This window comes from Glandiceps talaboti, chromosome 11 (assembly GCF_964340395.1).
Source record: "Glandiceps talaboti chromosome 11, keGlaTala1.1, whole genome shotgun sequence".
NCBI classification, from domain to species: domain Eukaryota; kingdom Metazoa; phylum Hemichordata; class Enteropneusta; family Spengelidae; genus Glandiceps; species Glandiceps talaboti.
This window is the reverse complement of record NC_135559.1, coordinates 10,861,259-10,879,857: the sequence shown is the minus strand read 5'-3', so window position 1 is coordinate 10,879,857 and position 18,599 is coordinate 10,861,259. Positions and strand designations below refer to the sequence as shown.

The window sequence follows — 18,599 nt, the reverse complement described above, 5'->3', positions numbered from 1 at the left end:
TGGTTTGGCAACATCACATCGCAGGAACTGTCTTCACTCGAGAAAATTGTCCGCATGGCAGAGAGAATAAACGGTACTGATCTGCCAACACTTGACTCCATATACCACTCGAGGTCATTACGTAAGGCTACTTCCATTTTGAAGGATTCTAGCCATCCTGCAAATAGTCTTTTTAACATTTTACGCTCTGGTCGACGTTATCGCAGCATTAAGACATCGTCTGAACGTTTTAGGAAGAGTTTTTATCCCTCTGTAATCCGAATTTTAAACCAGTCATGATCTATCATTTTATTGTTTATTTAGATATTGTTCAGCCACTTTTATTTCCATCTACACTTTTAATATGGGGCGCTCGTGAAAAGTCATTTTCCAATGTTTTATTTTAAACACATGGCAATAAAGTATCTGTATCTGTATCTGTATCTGTGTGTGTGTGTGTGTGTGTGTGTGTGTGTGTGTGTGTGTGTGTGTGTGTGTGTGTGTGTGTGTGTGTACGGATATGTCAGTCCATGATATACGCGTAGTTTTAGATCCATGCATGTTCTTCGACGAAAGTATCTTGCAATGGAGACGATTAAGCTATTGTAAAAGAAGATAAAAAATAATCATGTACATCTGTGATATGTTAGTTTTTTGTTCGTTTGAATTCCCCAAATGTAATTAATCACTTAAATACTTCTAAATCATTTGTTTCAAATTATAGCTAACATTATCAGATGTACATGCTACAGATCTACATAAAGACAGTATACAATGCAATTTATTTATCATTACCACCAAACAAGCATTGCCCAGTAACAGGAAGAGGGTTCAGTGTTGGGGGAAACCGGATCTGGAGTACCCGGGGAAACTTTGGTGACCTGCAACGTTGTTCGGTAGAGTCAAAGTGAACGACACCGTACCCTTAGGCGCTTACTTCCAGTAGGGGCAAATTTAATGACCCAGAATGGGTTCGAACCCTGACCGCAGTGGTAAGAGGCGAGTGGTTTAACCGTTCAGCCACCAACAACCCCGTAATTATTCAAATTTGCTTTATATGACGGATATATATGTTGAGTGAGTTATCAATGCATTCACTTGGTTTGAATCCAAAAACTAAAGATCATAAAAGATATATGCCTAATACCATCTTAATTTCTAGCTTACCTTTCAATATATTACAGCAAATTTTGGATGGTGTACGTTAGTCGCCCATGACTGAAATGAATGGATAAATAATTACATGTATAAATAAATAAATAAATAAATAAATAAATAAATAAATAAATAAATAAATAAATCTTCCTGCATGCCTGTCACCATCCATCCACGCATGCAAGTAGGTACACACGAACTTCTCGAACACCCATCCACCCACATACATACATACATACATACATACATACATACATACATACATGCATGCATGCATGCATGCATGCATGCATACATACATACATACATACATACATACATACATACATACATACCCCCCTACCCCCCCCCCCCCCCACACACACACACACACTCATTCACTCAATCAATCAATCAATCAATAACTCACTCGCAAGTAGTAGTAGGAGCACAGCAGCTTAACCATGATTATCAGTTACAAAAACATAATATGAAGTAATAAGTGATATTGACAATGTACCTGTTGTAACAATAGTGACAGACAGAACGACAACGCCAATCAATATGATACTGAGAAAAACATACTGATCCTGTTTGTCCATCCCAAACCAATTACTCCAACTTAAGTCTACCTCAGTGGTTTTATCCTCTACTCTGTTTAGTTCAGTAGCACTGGTGGCATCCTGTATTGAAGTGGAAAAATGTAATAAACTTCCCCAAGCATGCATGTTTATGTTATATGTCATTTATCATGTACGTATTACACATTGCAATTGTAAATTTCACTCATACTATGGACGCCTGTGCCTGTGTGTTATTTGACTTGGATATAGGTTTGGCTTGTGATTCTTGCCCTTCAACAGGTATTAACCAGACTTTGGTGTAGATAGGTAATCATCCCTTTCTTTAGATTTAAAATTTGGAACATAAATTAAAGTTACAATGTCACATTTGACCGTGAGTTAATATAAACTAAAATAAAATAAAAGGCATTGATTGGTGCTCACTATAGATGACACATTGTTAGCCTCCTGTAGGTCCATAGCACCCGTGCACAAACTCCAGCAGATCCTCTCGAAATGTATACGCATGATCAAAATAAGCAACCCGCTGAGAAGTATTGAGAAAATGAACTAATTCACAGATGGGAAAGGTGTACTATCATACCTGACGCAAACAAGTATCAATCGTGAATGCATGTTATAATTCGGCTGAACTGGGTTTGTAAAATCTCTATGAACCTACCATTATCTTGCTTTGTTGAACTCGTTTTTCGTCTGTCTTTGTGTAGATTACAATATTTCCCAAACCAAAAAGGTTGTCTTTAGCACGCGTGCGGTGACAAACTCAGCGAGACAAAACATGCAGAAACACCCTTTCGCCTGTACCAGTCTAAAGTTCATTATTACTACAACGCCTGGTTTATTTCTGCAAGGAGTCAATTAATCAACAACTTTTTATTGTTCAAATGTCAAATTCCTGACAAAGCGTCATGTCATAAACCCTAAATAAATATTTATATTGCGTTAGACCGAAGGTTTCGTTTTAGGGATCCTTCAGAAATTACAGGGGGGGGGGGAATCTACCCCAGTCTGTACCATAAAATGTGTATATACATGTGTGTTATGTACAGCCTTCTGGCAAACACTCCATGTTTTTGCTGTAAATGTATGTGTTATGTACAATCTTCAGGTGAACACTCCCTGTCTTTGCTGTAAATGTGTTATGTACAATCTTCTGGCAAACACTCCCTGTTATAGCAATAAACAGTACACATAAAAAAAAGATAAACAAAGTATACCAGGTTGTTTCCATTTCTATATTTTAATCAGGTTTAAAGAGGGAAGTGACAGAAAAATACATCTCATCAACTCATTCCTCTAGCTCTTCCTACCAGTTGTTATTACGGATGATACAAATTTGACAATAACTTTACATCATATTCTGCTAAGACAGTGTACAACCAAAATGAAGTCACTTTAGAGTTTTGTTCAGACAGCAGTATGGTTTTTTAAAAATCTCACAGAGATTTGTGTAACAAATTACATATACTACCCACAGATACTAAGAGCACACACTGCTAAGACATGTCAAACATTGTCGTCATTTCTGTTAACTAATTCTTTTATCTATTCCAAGCAGTGATTAATAGGGATGATAAAATTGATTAAAAATGCAAATTTGGTAAGAGCTTGGTAATGCGGGTGTAACATGAATAAATATCTTTTTCCCAACTTCAATTCTTGTTCGTATATCATTATGAAGTATTGTTTTCATTTTAATAATGTTACTTTTTATATAGCGCTTTTCCACTCTGTGCTTAAAGCACTTTACAATTATTACCCCTGGCACAATCTATAGTGCCATAACAGTCCACAAATACTTCCTCATCTCCCTGGGGAGCATACAATCCACTGCAGCCTTTATAAGCGCATAGGATTAAAGCATTCACATTGCAACCTCTATGTATCCTACTAGGTCCCCAATTATACAGCTGGGTTGACTGAGGCACAGTCGTGGTTCACATCTTGCCCGATGACTTTCAGTCACTCAGAAACAAATGGCAGCGATGGGGCTCAAACAACGAACCTGTAGATTGCAAGCCATGATTGATATAATTTTGTCAAACCCTACTTTAGCTATTACTCTGGTAATTGAGCCTTTGGTTTACTAAGATAGACACAAACTGTAACTATTGTAACAGTTCATGTTGATACAACAGTGGTACGCCATTGAATGGATGTTGGTTTAATTATAGTCTCAGTACAGAGTTCAAGTTCCATGAACTTGAAGCGTAGTGCTTTGGGACTTCCAATGTTCACACAATCTTGATCACAGGGTGATTAGAATCAAAATCGCACAACAGAGGAACCACTAACACTCACTTGTATAATCTACCTGTACCCACATAGAAGAACAAATAGATTTAGTTTGCGTCTATCTAAGGAAACTGAAGGCTCAATTACTAGAGTCGTATACGTCAATACAACAAGTTTTATAAAATCTAATATACAAATAAGTTACACTTCATTTACACTCTAATCAGATGTAGGCAAGACATACATGTTGATGTAATGACATAAAATATGCATGCAAACTTTACATTCTTTTGAAAAAAAGTTTTCATGATAATGGTATTACTGATAAAAGAACATCAATTTCTATTAGTAATATATAATAGTCATAAAGTTTAACATAGAGACATTTCACTATATAAAAATACAGGTCAGTCATATCACGTCATGTTACACACATAGTATACATACACATTTTACCAAGTATTAATTAATTCAATTAACTCCTTTAGATATACATGTATATTGTAGGTTTTGCTTAAAAATGATTAGATTAGATTAGATTACTTTACTGACCAATACGACTGTAAAAATCGAAAAGAAATATGTCTTGATGTTGCTAAAATGATCAACAGCACATGACAAATACAGCAAATGAATGTTATTACATACCACATAGAATGTATGTACCAAATCTCGTACTACATGTACATGAATCAATGGTTATTGAGGAAATGATCCTGACAGACAGCAGCACACACACACACACACACACACACACACACACGCACACATGCACACGCACACACACACACACACACACACACAAATGCCCTTAATTCATTCATGTAGTTTGTCAAGTTTTCAGATTAGAATCTTGATGGTAACTTTTATCCATCATCATAAACCACAGCCTCTTTTACGGCACTGTCCAAGACTTTGTTATTTTGCAGTGTCACAGAAGAAATAACAGCTCTGGTTTGCAAGAATGCTTTCACCATATACTTCAAGTATATGGTGAAAGTTATGGTAAATGTAAAGTATTCCTTGACATATTGATGAATGCTCAGTCTGAAACTTTTGCCACATTTTGTCTATACATGTACATAGAGCTGATTTCAAGTTACTGTTCAGTGACTCTGTTTGATACAACATGGCATAAAGCAATAAGAAACTGCACACGATACACTTTATCATGTTTATGATAGCAAGATTGAATGAATACAGTTTCTTGTGACATTTTGTCGAATTGAAATGAACTATAGGAATGCAGACATCATATACAGATGTCAAAATATTGGAGCCTGTGTGTCTGTATCTCGTAGCAGAACCTGAAAATGGTTTATTTCATTTAGACAAAATGTAGCAAAAAATTGCAATCTTGCTATCTTAGTGTAGAACATGTAGTTACTTATTGGTGTCTGCATGACTGTATCAAACAGTGCCGCTGAACGGTAACTAGAAACAGACTATACAAACAGCCATTCCTATGTTTAGACCATCATTTATGAATTGCTTTCTCATGGAAGCTTTGAGTTCACTTTACATGCAAATCTTCTATCATTTGTATGGACCCTTGTATCTTTTTTGAGAGCATTCTTTACTCTTTTCCGCACTCACCACATTAAAATGCGACCTTCCTTTGTATGGTAAAACAGGTATTGTGAGATTTTATCTGTATCTAACAACTTTTCCATATTCTTTTCACAAAATATGATCTTTTCTCAGTGTGGATGCTGTGAAAACACACACAGTGCAATGCTTTTCCAAAGACTTACTGTAGTGTACTAACACAAATGATTTTTCTTTTTTGCATGGGTTCTAAGATTTACAGCGCATATATATGTGAAACTCTTGCCATGTGTGTCTTGAGGTCACGTTTGTATTTATAAGTATTTCCACATTCTTTACACATAAATGGCCTTTCGTCTGTGTGGACTAGCAAGTGCTCTTTCAGATGATTAGCCCGATAAAAACCTTTACCACACTCTTTACAAATATGAGTTGGTTCTTCTCGAGAGTGACTTTTCACGTGTGTTCTTAGAATGCTAATATAGGCAAAATCCTTACCGCATTCTTGACACACAAATGGTCTTTCCTTTGAATGGGTCATCATGTGTGTTTTCAAATATGAACTCCGATTGAAACCTTTACCGCATTCCTTACAGACAAATGGTCTTTCATTAGTGTGAGTCCTCAAATGCGCATTCCTAGTGCTACTGTGTTTGAAAGTTTTGCCACATTCATCACATTGAAAAGGTCTATCATTGGCATGGGTGATCATGTGTTCTTTGAGATTTGCACTCCGACGGAAACTTTTACTACACTCTTTACATTCGAAAGGTTTGTCATTTGAGTGAATTTTCATGTGCATTTTAAGAACATGATTATACGAAAATCCTTTCCCACACTCTTTACATATATATAGCATTTCCTTTGTGTGCACTCGCATGTGCTTTTTGAGATACTCCTTGAGGTGGAAAGTTTTATTACATAGTTCACATTCAAATGGTATTCTTACAAATTCACTGATATTCGTCTCTTTGTTAATATCGCAATTTTGAGGAATAAAAACTCCAGACTCGGATATCTTGCCAATGCTACCTGGATAAATATTAGTTGCTAATTGACCTCTCTCTGAATCTCTGTTTGTGCTGTCATCACTTCGTGTGTACCATGTCAGATCTTGTGCTGTCTCTTTATCAAATGTATTGTCATGAGGACTTTGCACTGCATTGGTGTCTGCTGCAGAATGGTTTTCGCTAACAACAACCCAATGTTGAGATGAGACATTGTTATATTCAGTATACATTTCATTGATGCTCTCTGGGCTTTCCATTTTGATTTGTATCCCCTGTGGTGTAATATTGGTACCTATTTCGCTACTCTTCTCTGTTTTTTCTGATTGTATTCGTATCTCCTGTGATGTGGTATCAGTACCTATTTCACCGCTCTTCTCTGGGTTTTCTGATTGCATTTGTATTTCCTGTGATATGATACTAGTAGCTATTTCGTTTCTCTTCTCTGGGTTTTCTGATTGCATTCGTATCTCCTGTGATGTGATACCAGTATCTATTTCAATTCTCTTCTCTGTTTTTTCTGATTGTATTTGTATCTCCTGTGATGTGGTATCAGTACCTATTTCACCGCTCTTCTCTGGGTTTACTGATTGCATTTGTATTTCCTGTGATATGATACGAGTAGCTATTTCGTTTCTCTTCTCTGGGTTTTCTGATTGCATTCGTATCTCCTGTGATGTGATACCAGTATCTATTTCAATTCTCTTCTCTGGGTTTTCTGATTGAATCCATATCTCATGTGATGAGACAACATCTTTAATACTCTCTGGATCTTCTGTTTGGACCAGTATCTCCTCTGATTTGATATCCGTATTACTTTCATCACTTTTCTCAGTACTTTCTGTGTTTGTCCCTGTTTCCATAGATGTTACGTGTCCATGGTGACAGAGACAATGAAGGATCAATGATATATCTGTTGAAGAATAAAAAATCAAAACTGAAGTTATAGGGGAATGCCACAGAATCACATATACAATCTAAGTTTGCCTTGAATAATTTCTTACGCAGACACTTCTAAGTTCTACTAGGGTCGCTCAAACCTTACCCTCTGGCAAAATATCATGTCTTGAGATGAAAAATAAAATGTACACTTTTACATATCAATCTTGTGTTTATCTTGCCCTGAACATCTGTCTCAAGACACTGTTATCAACATTCCAATCCAACTCATTATAATAGATTGATCAATTGTTTATTTATTCCTGTTTTGCTCAACATGTAGTTATTTGTGTGCAAACAAATACCCCCCCCCCCCCTCATATACGATGTACCGAGAGGACTGTTTAATATAGTCATGTAAGTTTTAATCAGTGCTAACCTTTATCATTCAATGTATCATTCTGCCATTTGTCAAATACTACTTGTGTGGCTTTGTCCAAGGCATGTTCCAATTTGGCACTGGTCATTTCTATATTCCTCTTCTGGTGGTATGCTGCAAACAAACAAACAAACAGAACACACACACTGAAATAAGAACTACCTATAATGTTGAAATGTAGTAAGAAATGTCTTGTTCTCATTTACAGTACACTTGCTAAGCTTAGGTCTGCAATTTTTTTTTGTTCTTTTTAAATCAAAAATTAATTTATCACAAGTATGTTCTTTGATGATGTGAAATATAATGACCTGAGTGAGGGATTGTGAAACAGTCTGGTGAACGCATAAAGCCCTTCGGAGACTATTACTAGTGAAAGAATTTATTTTAAAAAAGTTTGACATTTTTCGTTACCAAACTACAAATGAATAACAAACTCAAAATCTTTTACGAATATGACGGTAAAATAAAATGTCTAAAGGGACTAGTGCGAGTCTTGTCATTCAGAAACCTTCTCTTTAATACAGGATCATCATAACAAATGAACATGACCAGTGTGTCCTCTAATGATAGCCCAATTTTGAGTCAAAATGAGAAAAAAATAGGATTTCTTGTGGAGAACACCAAATTTTTGTGTGTTACTTGAAATTGTGAGTGTCAGTGGTGCATCAAATTGGTTTTTGAGGGCACACTGAACATGACTTCATCATGAACATGCCATATTTATATATCAAGTTGTCACCACGAACAAAAGATTATATACACTGCAATGTGGTACTAAAGTTTAACTAGCTGCATTTTAAAGCAGCAATAGTTGTGAACTTGAAAGACATACTAAGTACTGTATGTGTATGGCATTATCTGTCAGTTTGAAGATGTCATTTAATTGCTGTTGTTATCGTAGTTTGTTCTTTTCCTTTGATTTTGTTAAGGGCAGTAAGCAGGTAAAATCTACCAAAGGCAGGTAAAATCTACCAAAGTTCCCCACCAAAATTATGGCACAAGTTTTGGAAACTATACCAATTCTACAAAATTCATCCTTTCTGTTACTGGGGTTCCCCAACATTAGCAAAAACACTGGTTTTACATAATGTACTGTTTTGGACTCCTACAGGTGTAACAGTCATATTAAATTGTGTATGCTCAGTGATGCAGTTTATGCCCTCCTATTTTTCCTAAGGGCCAGGCGTGTCTGCTGACAGCCGACTGTCATCGGTACAGTGTACTGCTCAATGCTGACAGGCAAGACATTAAAAAAATAAAAGCCTCAATTTTGAGTGTTTGGGAAATAAAAGTGCTGGGTACTTTTGCAAGTGCAAAGCTCAAACCTCACAATCCTCTCTCTGTATATTGTGTAATTGATCTAGAACTTGAACTGTGTTTTGGGGAAAGAACAATTGTGTCTTGACAATGGTATACAATTGACTACTTAGTATGTAGAAGACACCGTTTGATACAATGTACATGTATGTCTATATCCTGACTGTCAGATACAGATCGCTAGGTAAACACACAAAGGTTGAAAATAATCTCTTTGAGAATGTTATCACATGGATAATCGCGATAATATAATGTTTGTTGGAACAGTGGAAGGTACATTTTTGTAAATGCTATATCAAACCATAGATGTATTAGGGGAGATCAAACTGTCCACAAATGAAAAAAATTGCCTCGGCTATGCCCCGCGAACAATCTTAATTCGTGGACTGCTTCTTACACTTTGACGGGAACTTTCAAAAGCTATTATTAATATACAATTTGAGTCATTTATGCATAAGTCATTAAAAAAATGATGCAGTCACTCACGTCAGTCCCTCAGTGTAAATCACAACTATAATAGTATAAGGACTGTTAGTCATTGTTGTTGTTTCGCAGATCAGATTTAAAGACCAACACCTTCAACAGCAGCCATATCAAACCACCGTGAAACATACTCATGTACGCAATAACGACGTTAATTAACAAAAAAAGAAGATGGAAATCTTGTTTATCAAATATGAGCAACGTTTCTGGAACGACACTCACCAGTACCCTGAACTATGAACGGCGCCTGCTGAGCTCGATCATCTTCCACTGGACGACAATCCTCCATATTGAATTTGAAAACGCCATCAACGTTGAACTTGTTGTAAAAACTGTGGGCTAAACCATAACGTTTGCGGGGAGGATGGGGTGAGAAGTGATGTATGTATTAGCCAAATGAAGTAAATGTTGTTGTAACACACCTACTACAGGCTTCACCCTCGAGGAAACAGACATATTTTGTCTTTGATATTTTTCATCATTGTACATTGGAGACACGTATAAGCTCAAACTTACCATGATAAATGAAAAAAAAACGTGTATGTGTGTTAATTTGGTTGTTCATTGTTCTTTTTGAATTTTGCTTTTCGTTTTCCATCTGTTTTTTCTCAAAAAAAAACCCCATCAAGTCTACCCCCCCTTCATGATAATGTGCACACCTAAAGAATATCCGGACCCAATATTATCACTGACTTAACCACCTGCAGCTAACCCTGAACTCGTCTTTCCTCAAATTGCATGCAAACATCAATGCATATTATTATTTATATTTCCAACACAAGATGATAAAAAATCATGAGATGAGCCTTTCGAATTTCATAAACGTACAGTGCTTTTGAATATGTCAAGAACATCGAACAGACATGCTTTAGAACATGATGCTATTACCATAGACGTTGCTGAAGATGCTAGTATAGCATACAATATGAGTAATTTGCCTAATTAATTATATTTACAATTTAGATGGCAAACCCCCAATTAATCAGAATTGCATCAAACTTTGCAGATCTACTGTATAAGTATTTGTGATATGACTAAGTTTAATAGATTCAATCATCGTCTTTCCATTCATGTATCTAATCTGATATTAATTCACATGATTTATCCTTTTAATAAATTATTACATACAGACTTCAGTTTACAACTGGTTGTATTTTCTTGTAAGACACCTGAAGGGACATCCAACGCGCACGATATAAACCTGCTGATCAACCCAGCCACTTTCATCATTTACATACAGTACATTTTATGCATTCGTCTTTTTCATTTTCAACAATCTTAGATCAAAGGCACATTTTAATTTGGGGAGACACAGACAGACACAGAGACACAGACACACACAGACACACACACACACACACACAATGCCAACCTTAGTTAAAATCAAACATTTTAAAATGTCTTTAGCACAAATAAACAAAACACAATACAGCTGAAACAAGATAAATACAACACAAGACCAGGTCTTTTCCTTTTGCTAAATTTTAATCAACTTGAACAGTGAATGGATGCAAAACACAGGGCTGTAATTCATCTCTATAGTAGTACCTTTTATAGCTAATAATATAGATTAAAACAAGTTTTCTATGTTTTGAAATAAGTGTCCCTCAACACAAGCAGGCTGTTAACTGGTGTTTAGAATAACTTCTGGCAAACAAAGTTAGGAGCAGAATACTGTACTTGGCAATGTCTGCTCACAACATGCATGTAAAGTTACCAGAGAAAATATGTATTGAGGATATACACTGTCTGCAGTCTGATGACACGGCTACTATACCGATAAATTTTCCATTTTATACTATGTACATTAGAACATGTGCTTTGAGTTTGTTCATTTGACGAACATCTTTACCATAACATTCACATATATTTGGTGGTTCACCCTGTGTGAATAGTGAGTTTTTCTCTTTTTCTGTAAAATCCTTAGCCTTACCACACCTTTACACTTTTGTATGGATCACCATAACATTGATCCTCCTCAAGACTAACACTGTGACAGAAAGCTTCTTCATGTTTTACATACAAATGACCTTTGACATTCATTTGCATTTGTGTGACTTCTCATGTGTTCTTCAAGATCAGTATCTTGATGGAAACATTTACCACACTCTTTACACATACATGTGAATGACATTTCGTTTGCATGGATTCTCATATGTTCCTTAAGATCAGCATCCTGCGGGAAACTCTCGCCACATTCTATACATATGAATGCCTCTTCATTTGCATGTATTCCTATGTGTTCTATTAGAGAAGCTCTCTCCGCAAAACTTTCACCACACTCTTTGCACGTAAATGATATACATGGTTTCTCATTTTCATGCCTTTTCGCATGTCCCTTCAGATCGCCACTCTGTTCAAAACTGTTATCACGTTCTTCACATGCAAACTGTTCATTTGTATGTATCATCATGTGTGTTTTTACAGTACTATCTGTGACATCATTACCATACTTTTTATATAAATATGGGCTTTCATGTTTATGAACCAAAATGTGTTTTTTAAGATCACGGTTATATCGGAAATCTTTACCACACTCTTTACAGGCAAATGGTCTTTCGCTTGAGTGTGTCTTCATGTGCGTATTTAGAGTGCTTCTTTGAGCAAAAGCCTTCCCACACTGTTCACATACAAACTGTCCCTTATTTGTATGGCTTACCATGTGTTCTTTCAGAGAAGCATGCTCACGGTAAGTTTTACCACACTCTTTACATATAAATGGCTTTTCATTTGTGTGAATTCTCATATGCACTTTAAGCTTGCTATTATAAGCAAAACCCTTACCGCACTCACTACATACAAATGGGCATTCATTTGTATGGGTCATCATGTGTTCTTTTAGCTTTGTACTCCAACGGAAACCTTCACCACACTCTTTACATACAAATGGTCTTTCATGTGTATGGGTTCTCATATGTATCTTTCGACAACTGCTCTGTGTGAATCCCTTGCCACACTCGTTACAGACATATGGTCTTTCATTTGTGTGGGTCCTCATGTGTTCTTCGAGCTTTGTGTTCCAACTGAAACTTTTACAACAGACTTTACAGAACGGCCTCTCGTTAGTGTGGCTCCTCATATGTTTGTTCAGGGTACTCCGCCATTTGAAATCTTTACTGCATATTTTACACACATATTGTCTTTCAGTTGTGTGGGTCCTCATATGTGTGCTCAGGGCTCCACTCCTTCTGAAACCTTTACCACATTGTTGACAGATAAATGGTCTGTCGTTTGTGTGAATCGTCATGTGATTTTTCAGAAAGCTTTTCTGCATGAATCCCTTGCCACATGTTTTACATGTAAATGGCCTCTCATTTGTATGAATTCTCATGTGCATACTAAGAAGGCTCTTATAAGCAAAACCCTTACCGCACTCACTACATACAAATGGGCATTCATTTGTATGGGTCATCATGTGCTCCTTTAGCTTTGCACTCAGACTGAAACTTTTACCACAATCTTGACACACATACGGTCTTTCATTTGTGTGGATCCTCATATGCGTGTTACGACTACTAGTTTGTGTGAACCCCTTGCCACACACTCCACAGATAAATGGTCTTTCATTTGTGTGGGTAATCATGTGATCCCTGAGCCCTGTACTCCAACTAAAACTTTTACCACACTCCTTACAAATGAATGGTCTTTTATTTGTGTGGATCCTCGCATGTTTGTTGAGACCACTCCTCCATTTGAATCCCTTGCCGCATTCTTTACATATAAAAGGTTTTTCAATTATGTGGGTCATCACATGTTCTCTTAGATTTGCAATCCGACGGAAACTTTCACAACACACTTCGCATACAAATGGCTTTTCATTTGAGTGAATTCTCATGTGCATTTTAAGAACATTACTATAGGCAAAATTCTTACCACACTCCATACATATAAATGGTCTTTCAGTAGAGTGTGTCTTACTGTGTTTTTTTAGGTCAGCATTCTGAGCAAAGCGTTTACCACATACTTCACATAAAAATCGCTTTTCATCTTTCTTAGCTGGTTTTCCATTACTATCAGCACAAAATATAGTTGTCAATTGACCTCGCTTTGAATTTCTATTGCCTGTGATGGCATCACTTCTTGTGCACATTGTTAGATCTACAGCTATTTCTTTATCACATGAATTTATATAAGGACTTTGTGCACTGATTTCTTCTGCAGTATAGTTCTCACCACAGACAACAGAGTTTGCTCCATTGTGTATGTTATTTCCAACTACAATCCAATGCTGAGATGTGATATCAGAATCAACTTCACTGTTATTCTCAGGGTTTTCGGTGTGGATCCATATCTCCTGTGATGTGATATAATTACTGGTACCTATTTCATTATTCTTCTCTTTGTCTTCTCTTTGGATCCACATTTCCTCTGATGTGACACCGGAATCATTTTTATTCACCTTCTCGGGGTATTCTGTTTTGATAATTATCTTCCTTGATACAAGATCAGTATGTGCTTCATTATTCTTCTCTGGAGTTTCTACTTCGACGTGTATCTCCTGTGATGTGATATGGGTGCCCACTGCACTGCTCTTCACTGGGTTTTCTGTTCGGATTTGTATCTCCTGTGACATGACATTGGTACCTATTTCACTGATATTTTCTTGGTGTTCTGTTTGGACCCATATCTTCTGTGATCTGATATTAGTACCTGTTCCACTGCTCTCCCCTGGGTTTTCTGTTTTGATCCGTAACTCTCGTGATCTGATATCAGTACTCATTTCACTGCCCTTCTCTGAGTTTTCTGTTTGGTCCCATATCTCCTGTGATGTGATACTAGTATCAGTTTTACTGATCTTCTCTAAGTCTTCTGATTGGGTTAGTATTTCCTGTGATGTGATAGAAGTATCAATTTCACTGTTCTTCTCTGGGTTTTCTGTTTTGATCTGTACCTCCTGTGATGTGATATCCATGGTGACAGAGACTGTCAAAGATCAATAATATTATCTGTTGACAAATAAATATACAAAATAAAAAAATTGATGTTTGGCTACACTATTTGCTCCATTGAAACTTGTCCATGATGATGACATAATACAATACAATACAATACAATACAATACAATACAATACAATACAATACAATACAATACAATACAATACAATACAATATAATATAATATAATAATTATAATTATAATATAAGTGGTTTATTTACCCAAATGTATAAATGATTACAAAACCTTGGTAATAAAAAAACAAAAGAGAGAAGGGTAAATGGGGAGCCAAGAAATAGCTTACAGCTAGTCTAGCCTGACTTATGGCATTATACATTGTCAGTGATAACATTAAGAGGGTTTAGTCATCGATGGGACTGAAATACATACATAACTGGGGAAAAAGGGACACACAAAGGTCTTTTTTACTACATGAAAAGTCTATACAACAAACTCATTATGTATATCCTCATTCCGGTACTTTATCTTCTGATAGAATGGCAATGTAAACTGGGTGATAAGATGCTAAATGACAAACTTACAAAATGTTATGAAGTCAAGTACTATGAATAAAACGACTTTCTTTATCAAAATAAGTTTAGATACTAATAATGTGGTGTTGAATCATCTCTAACCCTGTCTAGCTAAATGAGAAATCAGGAACCAAAAGTTGACTTGTGCATGCAAATGCACAACCCCCAACTGTTAGAATGATGTCAACAGTGTATAAATTTAGTACAGGTAGCATCAATAAACAATAAACACTTAACTTAATACTGGGCAGAAATCTATGATTGATTAACAAAGATATGTTTTTGACTGTTTCAGTGGCTTTGAAATTTCTGCTCCAGACCTCATTGAGCTAGATATAAAGAGAGATAATGAGATTTGATAAAGGATTGCACTACACTAAGAAAGTCCAACTGATTCACAAATGGTGAGATCTATGCATTTTGTATATATCTATTTGTTTATATGAGGACATCCCAAATATATGATCCTCAGTCAGAGTATGAACTAAAAACAATAATTGTAGTGTTATATTTTGTTTTTCTCATCTATCGTTTTATGTTTTCGACAGACAATACAAATCTAGCAGTACAAACTCAAAATAAATGCAAATCTGCTGTGCACAAGTTGGCAGGTTTATCCCAAAAATGAGGAATTTCATTATACTATCTAGAATTAATTAATTACAGACCCCTACTCAATATTCCAAAGTACCCCAATCCAGATAGTGGAACTCTGCGCAATCCCATGGGCAAAGGTCAAGTTTAGTGTGAGACCCTCGACCCTCGCCCTTGACATTACTATCCGCAAAAGTAATAACAATTTGAAACACTTAAGACACCAAGGTCTCCCTCAGTTTATTTCAGTTTGTACCGTTGGGCTTGTAGTGTTATAGAAATGACACAAAACCTGAAATTTTGGAAAACGAAACAAAAATGAACGCTACAGTTCTATTTGCAGTCTACGCATGAACAAAGGATTTGTGTACTGCAGTGAAGATGAAAACGGTATCATTCTAATTTCTAGCAGTGTAGCACTACAGTCACCAAAGATCATTAACATGTGAAATATAATTTCGTTCATCTGACTGGATTATTAAGCAGTGGACGTGTGGTATTCTATTCGGTCATAACGACATAGTAAAAATAGACCAAAACAAACCCTAAAATTATTTCAGTTAGCTCGGGGCACGAGCGAGTGTGTATGTACAGTATACACTGTGTGATCGGGTCGAAAATTACTCTCGTGTTCCCACTGAATTCCAGACATTTGTGTGGATAATCCAGCGTATATTTCACTGGGTGTACATCTTTTAAGTAAGGAGAACGTAAAATCAACAAAATTAAAGTCAAACTTGACATATATTTTATATTTCATTTAATATGTGAGTGACACTGACCTTACAGTCGATATATCCACTTGAATATCCACCATATTGAAAACGCCACCAACGTTGAAATGTTGGACAAAACATTGCAAGCGGGCGATACCATAATATAATGGGGAAGTACTTGCAATTGATGGTCGATGTTAACTTTTCCTTTTGGGTATCATGGAAACCCCGGAATCAGGAATCATTAAAGGGGCACAAGGTGAGTTTATATATTTGGGATGCCTTTTTTTCAGGTATTTTAATAGGTACTCACAGCATGTACTCACAGCATTCTACTGACTGAACTATAACCTGGTACTAGGATACCATGTATAAACGATCTGATAGGAATAGGACAGAAACTCAGTACTATGCAATTTAATCAACAGTTCTAAGAATGTTTGAGGCACATTATGGAGTATCACATGGATCTTGGTAAAATATCAAAAACCCTTAATTTGTACAAACAATGGCAGATCATTCTGCCTGATGATAAATTTGACATTTGATTTTATAACACGAAGTATTCCTTGACACTGAAAATGTAGAATTTTTTATGGGATAATCATGGGATGGAGTTGTTTTGCTACAAGCCATAGTCCTTAATCAATCTTAACATAAATAGAATCCATCTTTGCAGAAGTGTGAACTTTTTAATACTCCGGTTCCTATATACATATTAAACCTGTCTGATTATGTCATCGACTACCTTGCATAATTGATGATTTGTAGTAATTAGGCTATATCTTAAGAACGCACACTTCAAATTCCGCAACATTTGGTACACACATCAACCAAAAGTAGCACACATGTCAAATAAAGTCTGTTAGCATAGTATTTAGTTTTAATGAATAACTTGCATAATTAATGATATTTGGTAATAAAGGCGTATTTGTAGAATGCAAGCTTCAAATTTCATATAATTTGGTACATATATCAATCATAACAATGCATACATATCCTACATAGCCTGTTGGTTATTTCTCTAGTTTTCATAATTAATTATTTTTATTAATTAGGCTATATCTTAAGAATGCAAATTTCAATTAACTTGGTGCATACATCAACCATAACAAATGACACGTGTCTGATGTAGTTTTTATGTACTTTTCCATTGTGATGTTTAATTTGCACACATAATCATTTTTGATAATCTTTAGAATGCAAGCTTTAAATTTTAGATAATTTAGTATATGCATTGATGGTAAAGAAGTGCATGTCGAAACATGGTTGGTCCAAACATGCGCATACAAAGTGAACTCTATTGTGAGAAAAAAGCTGGCATTCTGTTTCGACTAAGACAATTTATATCACAAAATATTCTTTTGTTAATATACAAAACTTTCATACAACCTCATATCAGATATGGCCTTGAGGTCTGGGGCTCTACATATCGATCACATCTGATTTGTATCCTCACTTCTCAAAAAATGGCAACCAGAGCTATAGCTTCTAGTGATCGTACAGAAGACTCCAATAAACCATTTAATTACTTACAAGTTCTAATAAACCTACTTAACCAACATAGACTTCAGATTTGCACTTTTATGTACGACTTGTTCAATTGTAAATTGCCGCATCACTTCACACAATATTGTGCACTTCCGACTCACTACATTAATACACGTCACAAAATCATTTCCTACTCACTACTATAATACACGTCACAAAATCATTTCCTACTCACTACAATAATACAGCTCACAAAATCATTTCCTACTCACTATTATACTACACGTCACAAAATCATTTCCTACTCACTATTATAATACACCTCACAAAATCATTTCCTACTCACTACTGTAATACACGTCACAAACTCACTTCCTACTCACTACTATAATACCCCTCACAAAATCATTTCCAACTCATTACTTTCATACATGTCACAAAATCAAAGGCAATGTTTCAATTCCAAAGGTAAACATAGAAATGGGTACATTCGCAATATCATACACTAATGCAGTAGTATGGAACAACCTACCTCTCGATCTTAGGTCAATATCATCAAGAAATATATTTCACAACTCCCTTAAAATTTCGTCCATATGATGTAAATATATTGTAATTTATGTAGATATACATGTATGTATATTCTCATAGTCATTTAGTGTTCACTGCCCTCTTTATTATATTTTTGTCATGTAACTATCTATTTATAGATTTTATTTATAGT

At 35.8% G+C, this 18,599-nt stretch overlaps 2 protein-coding genes across 2 annotated transcripts; both read right to left on the bottom strand.

The window, feature by feature from the left end:
• Positions 1-5,731: 5,731 nt before the first annotated feature.
• LOC144442013 (uncharacterized) lies at positions 5,732-9,894 on the bottom strand. Its single transcript, XM_078131285.1, has 3 exons — positions 9,828-9,894; positions 7,806-7,919; positions 5,732-7,400 (listed from the first exon to the last, which is right to left on the bottom strand). Exons 1-3 carry the CDS (start codon positions 9,892-9,894, stop codon positions 5,737-5,739), a joined length of 1,845 nt encoding a protein of 614 aa, XP_077987411.1. The 3' UTR covers positions 5,732-5,736.
• A 1,320-nt stretch (positions 9,895-11,214) lies between these two features.
• LOC144442423 (uncharacterized) lies at positions 11,215-16,472 on the bottom strand. The gene is made up of 2 exons (XM_078131769.1): positions 16,451-16,472; positions 11,215-14,551 (listed from the first exon to the last, which is right to left on the bottom strand). The coding sequence occupies exon 2, from the start codon at positions 14,515-14,517 to the stop codon at positions 11,614-11,616; it is 2,904 nt and encodes a 967-aa protein (XP_077987895.1). The 5' UTR covers positions 14,518-14,551; positions 16,451-16,472; the 3' UTR covers positions 11,215-11,613.
• Positions 16,473-18,599: the final 2,127 nt, after the last annotated feature.

Coding starts and splice junctions, on each gene's coding strand:
- LOC144442423 (XM_078131769.1), bottom strand. CDS start 14,517: ATGGATATCACATCACAGGAGGTACAGATCAAAACAGAAAACCCAGAG.
- LOC144442013 (XM_078131285.1), bottom strand. CDS start 9,894: ATGGAGGATTGTCGTCCAGTGGAAGATGATCGAGCTCAGCAGGCGCCG. Junction 7,920..9,827: donor GTTCATAGTTCAGGGTACTG/GTGAGTGTCGTT, acceptor GTTTGTTTGCAG/CATACCACCAGAAGAGGAAT. Junction 7,401..7,805: donor TGATACATTGAATGATAAAG/GTTAGCACTGAT, acceptor ATTCTTCAACAG/ATATATCATTGATCCTTCAT.